The sequence below is a fragment of the Apaloderma vittatum genome, unplaced genomic scaffold (assembly GCF_000703405.1).
Source record: "Apaloderma vittatum isolate BGI_N311 unplaced genomic scaffold, ASM70340v1 scaffold14055, whole genome shotgun sequence".
Taxonomy (NCBI): domain Eukaryota; kingdom Metazoa; phylum Chordata; class Aves; order Trogoniformes; family Trogonidae; genus Apaloderma; species Apaloderma vittatum.
In genome coordinates this window covers 12,156-23,768 of record NW_009718861.1, presented here as the reverse complement: position 1 = coordinate 23,768, position 11,613 = coordinate 12,156, and the positions used below count along the sequence as shown (strand labels likewise).

Here is an 11,613-nt window from a genome sequence, read left to right as displayed (position 1 = left end):
AGCACTAACTGTACTTTATCCTTTGCTTATCTGAAACTTGGCTTTAATAGAGTTGTGTGGCTCAGATCACAGTTAATTGAGAACTTGTGAGTACAGGAACGGATCTATACTGTTGCAGTGTGTGTGGCTTGCTCATTGCTTTGAAACTGCGGAAAGAAATAGCAATGCTTCCTCTTGGCATAGTGTGATATCTTTGCATTTTCTTGAAGCTTTTCCTTGCCAGATACTTGCACTAGATTCTTGACCTCTAAATGTCAGAAGGGAGAAGTTGACCCTGTTCTGTCCCATTGGCTTTGCACTCCAAGAAGCAGTAGTGCTCACAGGCTACCCATAACTATCTCTTCCCTGCCCTCAGGTTTTTGCAGGGTACTAGGAACTTTCTCCCTTGCGTATCATACAGCTATTTTGACAACTCTTGAGCGGTCGCACTGCAGTGTCGCTTGCACCATGGTCTAAATTACAGGAAGAGTTTGATTCATGTCACAAACAGCTACATAAATGTAATTGAGTTCTTGTTTTCCTCCAGCCAACAACACAGCAATCTCCTCAGGATGAACAGGAAAAACTCCTGGATGAAGCCATTCAGGCTGTGAAGGTGCAGTCTTTCCAGATGAAGAGATGCTTGGTAAGAATGTGACTTTAAAAATGCAATGAAGCTTCTTGTCTGCTAGGAGTAAAACAGTAAATCAATACTAATCTCTAGTGCTCTGAGGAAAATTAACCCTTTATGCAACTTTCTGCCAGGGATTTTGCAAATGCATGAGGCAGCTACTCAGTGAGAGTGAGTCTTGCATATTTTTTGAATGTGTCTCCCTGATTTTTCTCCAGTATTTGACAAGATAAATTATCTTAATTTGTGCTTGCATTTAAGTAAACCTAAACTGAGAATAAACCTGCTGTTTGACATCAGAAGATTATTACTCAGATTCATTTTATATGGAACTATATGATGAGAAACCATTCTTGTTTAAGTTCAACATCCTGTTTTTTCCATGTAGTCTTCTTTTTTTTGGGCTGAACCACAGTCCATGAGGCTGAAGAGGAATTACTTGCTGCATAGAATAAATCTTGTAGTGATTAATTGTAGACTGATGCATGAATTCTTCTTTGACTGCAAAACACCATTGGCTAGGGTTGTGCTTTATCATGAAACTGTAGCCAGTGCAGGCAGATGTGTTCACGAGTAGCTTGCTTGGGTTTGAGAAGCCTAGTTTTATTTGGAGAAACTTTGAAACCTTAAATATTCTCATATATTTTCATGTAGTTAGCCAAGCTAACTTGATTTGCAGCCAGATGGCAGTAGCAAGAAGGGTTACACTTCTTCCAGTGTTACACTCTTTGGAATGCTTATGAAATATTTGAAGTAGCTGTAGCTGAGCCTTTCACTGAGCCTTTTCAGATGTGACTAAGTGACAGTATACTTAGTGGATCACACTAGTAATTCCTTCCATTCTCTCCCAAAACCTAATGCTGCTGCTGCTTGTGATGCAGTGAATAAGTATGTATAGGTGGTAGATTAGAAGTTTGGTTTTGGATCATAAGTGTAAGTTATATTCAGCCTAATAAACTGTGACTTTCGGTGAGGTGTTGTTCCAAGATGAGAAGTAGGGGAAAAGGAATGTAATTCTACCAGTGGTCTGCTGGCAGTGCTTATCCTCAGGTAGAGGTTTCCTCATGAGATCTGAGCAAAACAACAGACCAGACGGGGCAGGCAGGGAAAATCTGTTCTGTTTTGCTTGCTGGATAGAATCTGAGTGGTGGGTGGAGATTTCTGCATAAGCAAAAATTTCTTGCAGTTTTTTTGTATCATTACAATTTATTACTCTAGCTCTGTCTTTAGGTATGTCTTCTTACCAGCTTCAGGTGTGATATTCCACTTAATGGGCAACATAGTACAAGTTAGATAGCAAATCACTCGATTTAATTAGAATTATCACTTTCCTGATGTTTACTTTTTCTTTGTATGCCTCTTAAGAAACCTAAAACACTGCAGTTGCCTGGTATTGTTTCTCACAGACTATTCTTGTTTTCTTCCTCTAAAGGACAAAAACAAGCTCATGGATGCTCTGAAACATGCTTCCAATATGCTTGGTGAGCTGCGGACTTCTATGTTATCTCCGAAGAGCTATTATGAACTCTGTATCCTTTGTAGATGAAACAGCTGAATTGCTGATTTTGGACTGAAATGTTCATTTGCTTTTTTTTTTTTTTGGTACAACGGCATTTTGTCAGTCTCGGATGCTTACTACCACTTTTCTCCTTGGTATTTAGTTATCTGAATATATTGTAGGAGAACATAGACTTATTTGCTCATGGTGTAAGTTCCTTTTTTCTCTGTGGCATAAAGCAGATCTTTAATGTTTTTAATGCCTTTCATATCTTTCTTTGGGAGTTTTCAGGAATCTAGTTCTATAAAAATATCAGCTCTGTAAACCAACTCTGCTTGTGGTATGCTACCCCAAAATCTGTAAAACAAAATTATTTTTCTGCCTTTCATTATTATCTTAGCTTCTAACCATATAACGCCTAGATATATTGATGTTTACATACTGTGGTACCCGAAGAAGGGAAGCCTTTTTATGAGACTTGAGAATGGAGCGTGAATGTGTTGAAAAACTTTCTCCACGTATGGATGATATTCTAGAGATGACACATAGTATGTCTTTTCTTTAAGTACTCTGCTCTGTCACATTTGTTTGCTTGCTATTTTGATTTAGGTGTGGTTTTCCCTTTTCTAGTATGCTAGAAATTACAATGGAAAGCTTGAGATTACTTTTGCACATTTGTCCCAATAGTGATTATTGTTTCAGAGGTACAACCTACTTGGGAATGATTGGATTAGATAAAGCATCTTTCCTCCTGAGTGTGAATGAACAAATTGCTATGTACATATGTTGTAGACACTCTAACTTGAAATCCTTAGCTATGAGAAAAAGACATGGCAATTTCTGATGAGCTGCACTACTTGGAAGTCTACTTGACAGATGAATTTGCCAAAGGAAGGAAAGTGGCAGACCTTTATGAGCTAGTACAGTATGCTGGAAATATTATCCCAAGACTGTAAGTGTGTATATGTTAGTGTTTGCTGTGGGTTTGGGTTGGTTTTTTGTTGTTTTTTTTTTTCCTCCCAAGTGATGAATAGTGGTCGGACTTTGGGTTTACATAATGATTGTTTATTCTTGCTTGATGAGAAGAATTCAGTTTGCAGTGGTGAATAGTATCCCTGCATGGCTTAAGAGTGGATTGCTTATGAGACTTCTTAAATGAAGGCCAGGAGTGCAGCTGCAGGAATGTCAGTTTTTCCTTCCAGTGTGTTGGATTTGTGTATAACCAATATGGGAGCACTTTGGTCTTGGAATAAATGGACTTTTGGGTGAAGAGCTGTCAGCGGAAGATTAACCAATTATGATCAGTGAGGTTGACAACGCATTTACTAACTTTGACTTGCTGTGCTCTGTAGCAGAGGAGAATAGGAGTTGAAAACTGACTAAATAGCTAAAGTTATGGAGCCTAGATGATATTTTATTGCTTTCTGTGCTTTGGTAATGCTGCCAGGATGGAAGAAAGGAACTATTGTCTATAACGGTGATATTATTGCTTTAATTTATTGTTTGATTTTGTGCCTTTTGCAGGTATCTTCTGATAACAGTTGGTGTTGTTTATGTCAAGTCGTTTCCACAGTCCAGGAAGGATATATTGAAAGACTTGGTGGAGATGTGCCGTGGAGTACAGCATCCTCTTAGAGGCCTCTTCCTTAGAAACTATCTCCTGCAGTGTACCAGGAACATCTTACCAGATGAAGGCGAGCAAACAGAGTAAGAAAGATGGACTATAACTTCAAGAAATAGTTTTTAACAGGACATATATAAATTTTCTATATGACTTTCTTCAGATTTGGAAGAAGTAGATGTGTTAGAACTCTATAGATCTGACAGGTGTATTGTCCATTAAGAATTCCCTTTCAGAACTAAGGTTCCTCACAAGTGAGGACATGAACCTTTTGTATGAACCCAGGTATCTCGACCACATGCTTCCGCACTCTTCAACCCTCCTAAAAAACTGGATGTTCACCACTGAATGGAAAGATGAATAGCTCTGACAAGCTTTTTATGTTCCTAACCTGTTCTCAATTGCAGTGAAGAGACCACTGGAGACATCAGTGATTCAATGGATTTTGTGCTGCTGAACTTTGCTGAGATGAACAAACTTTGGGTGCGAATGCAACACCAGGGCCATAGTCGGGACAGAGAGAAGAGGGAGCGAGAAAGGCAGGAACTGAGAATCCTAGTAGGAACAAACCTGGTTCGCCTCAGTCAATTGGAAGGTGTTAATGTGGAGCGATATAAGCAGGTGGGGTATCTCTCTGTCCTTTTTGACTTCTGCTTCTTTTTTGAAATGAAACCAGTTCAGACTTTCAGATGAGCAGCCTGAAGTGTAACCACTGTGCTAAAAATTTGATATTCCTGGTGCTTCTCAAGCTCTTCACCTGAGGCCAAGTTCTGATTGCTGTGAAGCTGTATGATGTGTTGTGAAGCTAAGGACATCACTCGTGCATTTTTCCTATAAGCTTGTCTGTAATGTTGACAAGAAATTTCAAAACTTCATGATTATTTTTTACTTACAGAATAATGAGTTGGTTTAAGGGAGGTGTACACATACAGTGTTCTGTGATAGGCTTTACAAGTTTTATATATGTGACAGTAAAGCTAGTAGCACTGATCTACTAAAGCAAACCTTGCAGGTTCTGTAGTGTATGAATGGGACAGATAGCTGAGATCAGTAGACTTTTTTCTCTAAAGGATGGAACTGCTGAAAACTGACTTTTTATAAGCCTTTATGTAAAGAATAAGCTGAGAAATGTTAGAAATACTGCTACGGTAAATATAAACTTAGAAAGCAATTGTAAAATCACTGCAAGACTTTTTTCTATTCCAGATTGTTCTGCCTGGAATATTGGAGCAAGTTGTAAACTGCAGAGATGCTTTAGCTCAGGAGTACCTCATGGAGTGCATCATCCAGGTGAGCTGCTCAAATTCTGTTGCAGTGATGAGACACAAGGATACTTACTCCTGTACTTTTAGTCAGATTTAGGCTACTTTCACCTCTTCCTCATGAACTAGAAAACTTCATCACTGGGACTCTTACATAGTGGCTTGTCTCATTTTTTTACCAGATGGGCAGAGTGGACATGAATCCATGCTCTTTCTGTTGCAGAAACTTGTAAGCATCTGAGCAGCAGTGCCTGGGTATGGATTGTAATAGATAGCTGAGCCCTTGAGTTACCCATTTGTCTTTCATCTCTTGCTTCATGCATTTACCGAGTCAAGGTCAGCTTGGGGAACCCTAAAGTACTTGTAGACCAGAGTATAGTTACTATGTGACTATCTGCTGTAGAACTACTCTGTTGCATTTTACTGCTGTGTAACAATCGGCAAATTCAGTTTATAACTTGATGACTATTGATCTAAAACTTCAGGTTTTCCCAGATGAATTTCACCTCCAAACCCTGAACCCATTTCTCAGAGCCTGTGCTGAGCTGCACCAAAATGTGAATGTGAAAAATATAATTATTGCTTTAATTGACAGGTGAGTGACAAAGGGGGTGGAAATTGGCTCAAAATTAAGTTTGTTATTCTTCTAGCATTTGAAAGCTTTCAATTTTTGATATCTACTTAACTTCACTGTTTCCATGTCTTTCTGTCAGCTGTACTTAAGGCCATGAAGAGTATTATTTCTATAGGTTCTGCTCTCCTGATTCTGCTTGTACAGCTTCCAATGAAACCTTTTTTAAGGACTGATTAAACTTGTAAACAGTAACCCAGGAAACAACCCATTTAGTATGGACCAATTTCATGATTTTGAGCTCAAGTGGCAGTAGTGTTCTGCTTTGACAGCTGTATCGGTCATAGCTACCTCTTGAAAACTTGGAAGATCCTGATGGCTAAATCATATATCAAGGATACTCAATCTTGCATTTCTGATCAGAGAACATAACATGTGCCTCTTCAGGAAAGAGGTTATAGGAAAGGGACCTGCCTTCTTAATTCTTGATTTGTCACTAGCTTTTTGCCTGTTTTCCCAAAAGTGTGTTTTCCCTGTGGAGATACAAATCAAAACTTCAGTTGCAATTTCTCCATCACATCTGAATTCAGTACAAGCAGTTTTAAGCAGTATCCTGAAAGGAAGCCACAGATTATCAGTTGATACCTGTACTTTCTTGCTGCAGAAAGGAAGTGCCCTTGCATGGCTTTTCTGAAGCTTCCAAAAAGCCTTGTTCTTGCATTTGCACACAAACATTATGTACCTTTGTAAATCTGATCCAGGTAGCAATGGATGGACCTCAGTTACCATAGGGATATTGAGTCCCCCCTGGCATTCAGTAATGAGTAAGGTGATTGTGGCTGTTCTTCTTGTATCTTCTCTAATGCCAGAAGACTGAGCATGTATATTAAACTTTTTTTGACAAATCTGTAGTTTGCTTTTTCCAGGTGACACCAAATCTGTTCAGAATTTCAGTCTTATTGTAGTATATTTCAGTATTTGTGCATATGGCAGAGGAGCAGCTTTGCTTTCCTACAGAGGTGTTCAAAGGAATTCATTGGTTTCATACCCTTTGCCATGGCTGAGATTTTTCATAATTTTTCTTAGCTTTAAAAAAGGCAAAAATCTCAAGAAGCATTTCCTATAACAATCTAATTTCTGACACTGTATCTTATGACTACTTTTAGCAGAGGTCACGGGATCTTTTGCTAGCTTTTTAGGTTAGCGTGCAGCAATGTAATTCTTGCAAGAAGGCATTCCTTGTGTAGCTTTTGCTGTCATCTCCTTAGAGCAAGTTTTCTATTCTAACTGTGACAAACAACAATAAGCAATAGCAGTGAGCCTATTGTCCTCCTAGACTTACTGCTGCTGTATTTTATTGGGCCCCTAATAGTTTCTTCCAGAGTGTTCTCATTTGGCTATAGGACAAGGGTAGGAAGGTGGCGATGTGAGGATTGTCTCCTGTAGTATGGCAACTTGTGCTCTTGACCATAATGTTACTGCAAGTGTTGGAGGACGTGAGTAGATCTGGTTTTGGAATCCATGTGTTTAGGGAGGATGTTGTGAATTGGAGCTGTTAGGAGCAATTGTGTTGTTTAGTATTGTTTAGTTAAGATGTGAATTTCCCCCAAACAGGTTGTCCCTGTTGTTATTCCTTATCTTTATTTTAGCTGGCATGGGATGATTGAAACTGAACATCAGTGACTCCTGAGGAAGCTTGTGAAGCTTTAGTCCCTGTTCCCATGGGGCTTTCTTGTTAAAGGAATTTTTCTGCAAATAGTCTTGGTGCTTTGGGATATTTTTTTGCCTTACTAAACCATTCATAGCTTTTAATTATGCTGCCATCTGCCTGCAACTTGATCATACTTTGTAGCGTGCTGGCCTTACCCTCTGGGCTGCTGCCAGGAAAAGCTGTGTTGTCCCTTTGAGAAAAGGCATGATTGTTCCTGGCCTTGAAAGTCTGCTTGTTACCACCCTAATGAAATATAAGAATAGCTCCATGTCTGTTTTTCCTGGCAGTGAAGTTTTTTGGCACCTCAGTGTTTTCTTACCTGCATCTTTGTTTCAGACCCAAAGTCCATTCAGAATCAAAGTTTAGAAACTCTGTAAGAAATAACTTTAAAAATTTTAATTATGTGCCTTTTCCTAAATGTTTTTCTAGCTCTTTCTTTAATTCAGACTAGAATAATCCCTTAACAAATAGAAAGCAAGGATAGTGTTGCTGAGCTTTTTAAGCTGCAGGTTTGGTAAGGTGCTAGCCTTCCTGTAGTAATTCTGCTTACTTTGCATCTGACTTCTGTAGAAATGGTGGTGGTATGACTCCTATTACAGGTAGAGAAAGCTCTACAACATCTTTTGAATGCTTGCTGGGTAGCGATCCCTTGCTTTGTTTTTCTTCCCTAAAAAAAGTATTCTCCACTTCAAATTTGCTTTTATTTTATTCTTTGTAAGCAGTAGAAGCTCCAAACATGTTGGTCTGTCTTTGGAGACAAAGCCTAGTTGAATCAGCATATTTCTTCTGTTTTTTCTCTGGAGACTGTTTTGCAGAGATTGGATGTGTAACATCAGTAATCACTGGATGCAGGATATTTGCTCTTCCGTCAGCCTACTCTATGCCTCTTTCTCTGTTGGAAAGATCAGAACACTTGCTGCTAGCTGAAGAACATGGATTATGAAATGTCCTTTTTGCTCTTTCTTCATCTTGCCTTCTCTGTCAGCACTGTTTTCCAGGACTGATATTTACCAGGCTCAGTTGGTCTCAAGGCTTCTGACTTCCATTATTTTCCTTTTCGGTTGTAATGGAGCTTGCAAATATGCCTGAAGGATTTACTTTTTCTGCCAGTATCTCTTTCTGACCTGTATCCGAGGTGTACAAAAACTGTGCTGAGCAAGCTGCTTTCCTTTATCTGTTACCAGGCTAGCTTTATTTGCACATCGCGAAGATGGACCTGGTATCCCAGCAGATATCAAACTCTTTGACATCTTTTCACAGCAGGTTGCTACTGTTATACAGGTATGCTGGGTATTCTTGCATGCAGTTTTGGGTTGTTGGTTGGTTTGTGTGCGTTGGTTTTTTGTTGGTTGGTTGTTTTTTTGGGGGTTGTGGGTTTGTTGGTTGGTTGGTTGGTTTTTTGTGGTGGTGTGTGTGGTTTTGTTTTGTTTTTTTTTTTTGCAAAACTCAGTGCTGTCTTACATTTCAGTCTCGCCAAGATATGCCCTCAGAGGATGTTGTATCTTTGCAAGTTTCTCTCATTAATTTGGCTATGAAGTGCTACCCGGACCGCGTTGACTATGTTGATAAGGTGCTGGAGACAACTGTGGAAATATTCAATAAACTTAATTTGGAACAGTAAGTAAATGTCTCTTGTATTCTCTCTGGAATGGCATTTAATACGCTGAAATATTGACTTCTACATTTTACCACATTTGTCAAGATAGCAAAGAGAAATGCTTTGTATGTGTAAGGTTACTGCTTTTGGGCCAAGCTATAGAGGATCGTGAAAACTACTTGCCAACTAGGACATGCTTACCTGGGCATAAGGCCTAATGCACGGCTGTACAGTTACACCATGTGTATGCCAAGCTGTGTGTAGTCATTATTTATCCATCCCTTACAGCACTCCAGAGTTTTCCTCTTGCTGAATTTGCAGCCACCATATGTTCTGCTATCAGCCATTTAAAATGTGCAGTTTCCACTGTACATCATAAAGAGCAAGATATGACTTGCTTTGGTACTTCATTTCCTTTTTTCTCTGGCAGCAGTTGCTTAGATGTTGTGGTATTGAGGCAGACTTTCAACCTGTGTGTGTATGTGAAAACTATTGATTAATTGTCTCTTTTTGCATGTATTTTCTTCTAGTATTGCAACAAGCAGTGCTGTTTCAAAGGAGCTGACTAGACTTTTGAAAATCCCTGTTGATACTTACAACAATATCCTGACAGTTCTGAAACTAAAACATTTTCACCCACTCTTTGAATACTTTGATTATGAGTCCAGGAAGAGCATGAGCTGTTATGTGCTTAGCAATGTATTGGATTATAACACAGAAATTGTGTCCCAAGAACAGGTATGACATAAGTTAACTTGAAAATCTAGGTATTTAAACTACTGTTTAAAGACTTGAAATCACAAACCAAGTAACTTCATGCAGGATGTGTTTTGTTTCCTACTCTTTGTGCACCTGCATGTCCCCACCTCCTCATCTTAGTAGCACAGGCTTTATCTTGCTTGATAATTCTTCCACCTTTGTTCTTAAATGTCTTGTCTTTGCACATTTTGCCTAACCTCATCCTAGAGACTACTTCCATTAGGTTTAAATAGATGCCCTGAATCCCCTTAAAACTAGGCATATAACCTAAAGAAGGCTGGGTAGTGCTTTTGGAATCTGAATTTCCTCTGTACTGCTGTGCTGCCCCACTTGTGCTAAGATGGACCCTTCTTCAGGGCATGAGGCAGTATATTCCAAAGCATCACCAGCTAGTGGACTTCCGTAGCGCATTGTCAGCACTATGAATGGCTGTAAGGGTGTTCACAGTTGCTGCCAACTTATGCTTAAAGACCACTGCAGTTTAAAGAGAGCTTATATTGCATTTAACAGGTTGATGCTATCATGAACTTGGTGTCCACGCTGATCCAGGATCAACCAGATCAGCCTGCTGAAGATCCTGACCCTGAGGACTTTGCTGATGAGCAAAGTCTTGTGGGAAGATTTATTCATCTCTTGCGTTCAGATGACCCTGACCAACAGTATCTGGTATGGCGACCAGTGCTTCTCAATGCTTGTGCTCACTGAACTGTCAGTTCTTGCATTACTTACTGTACAAGAATTTAGTGTAGCTGGCAGCTGGAATGTCATTGCTCTGGCATACATACTTGGAGAAAACACTATATATGACACATCTAATGGTAGTATAAAATGTTTATTTGGAAAAAGCAGGAGAATATTTAAATATTTGTAGATTTAAATGTTTTGCCCCATGAGGTGGCAGTTTGGATAAAACTATATTAGTTTGTGGTAGCTCTTAATATTCTGACCCTGTAACCATCTAGCTAAAAAGCAGCAGCAAAATTTGGAGCAGTATGTCATTTGCTTTCTCTTGGTATCAAAATACATAAAAAAGCTCAGAAAATACAGCTAATATTTGGCCTCAGAGATTTTAGTTAGTGTAAGTATGTGGTCTTTGTATAACGTGTAGCATGCTGCTGCTTAGTGGTTGCAAAGAGTTTTCTTCTCTACTTGGCCTGTCCGTAGTAGCAGGTTTGTGAAGGCAGGGGGATTAGGATATTCTGTCTGTGCAACATCCATTGGAGAAGCTGGCAGAAGATGTAAAGTTGGATGCTGGACTTAGCTAGAGTTAGCTCTAGCCAGAGCTCATGCTTAAGTAAGGACTGCTGTGAGGTTCCAGCTGGCGTGCCTGAAATACAATTGACTAACTTGGTTTTAAAGTTGCAGCAATGTCATTACTGGATAAACAGTGAGAATAGACCAGCATGATAAAGCAGAAGCTATGCATAATGTTACTGACTTGGGTTTAAAATATTCTCTAAAAATCTTGTTTGATGGAGCTTAGCTATAACTTCTGCACTGGGGAGAAGCACAGCTTTAAGGCCTGTACAAGGATTGGAGATGGTTGTGTTTCAGGACTTGCTCATCATTGACTGCACTATTTCTGAATATTGCTGGAGTAAGGCAGGGAAGTCTACCAGATCCTTGCTAGAGAACTCTGTTGATTACAGGAAAACCCAAGATAACTACGTGGCCTGGATTTTGTTGTTGTTGTTAATAGAGAACAAAGCTTCCCTCAAAGGGGTGCTGGAACTAAGGGAGTTGATGTATTTTTACTCCAAAACACTTTGCATGGCTAGAGATGTTGAAGCTGTTGTTGCAAATCTTCAGAACATCTGTCTGTCTTCTTTCTCATCTAGCAATGCTTAGCTTTAATCAGATTGACCACCTTTAAGTGACGTCATAGGACTTGTCAAATTAGCTTTTGGAAAGAATTCTGTACGCTACTTAACTTTTAGTGAAAATGCTTAACAGTTTCTTGACAAGCATCATGAACGTTTGTGTC

The 11,613-nt window shown here is 39.3% G+C and overlaps 1 protein-coding gene across 1 annotated transcript in view; it reads left to right on the top strand.

The window, feature by feature from the left end:
* Positions 1-531: 531 nt before the first annotated feature.
* The window catches only part of VPS35 (vacuolar protein sorting 35 homolog (S. cerevisiae)), a 17,503-nt gene continuing 6,421 nt past the window's right edge, over positions 532-11,613 (top strand). Inside the window, exons 1-11 of the mRNA XM_009870414.1 lie at positions 532-625; positions 2,043-2,139; positions 2,937-3,060; positions 3,633-3,815; positions 4,137-4,350; positions 4,936-5,019; positions 5,477-5,586; positions 8,458-8,554; positions 8,742-8,890; positions 9,401-9,608; positions 10,140-10,295. Coding sequence (XP_009868716.1) covers positions 611-625; positions 2,043-2,139; positions 2,937-3,060; positions 3,633-3,815; positions 4,137-4,350; positions 4,936-5,019; positions 5,477-5,586; positions 8,458-8,554; positions 8,742-8,890; positions 9,401-9,608; positions 10,140-10,295 — 1,437 coding nt within the window. The 5' untranslated portion in view covers positions 532-610. The remainder of the gene's footprint in view (positions 626-2,042; positions 2,140-2,936; positions 3,061-3,632; positions 3,816-4,136; positions 4,351-4,935; positions 5,020-5,476; positions 5,587-8,457; positions 8,555-8,741; positions 8,891-9,400; positions 9,609-10,139; positions 10,296-11,613) is intronic.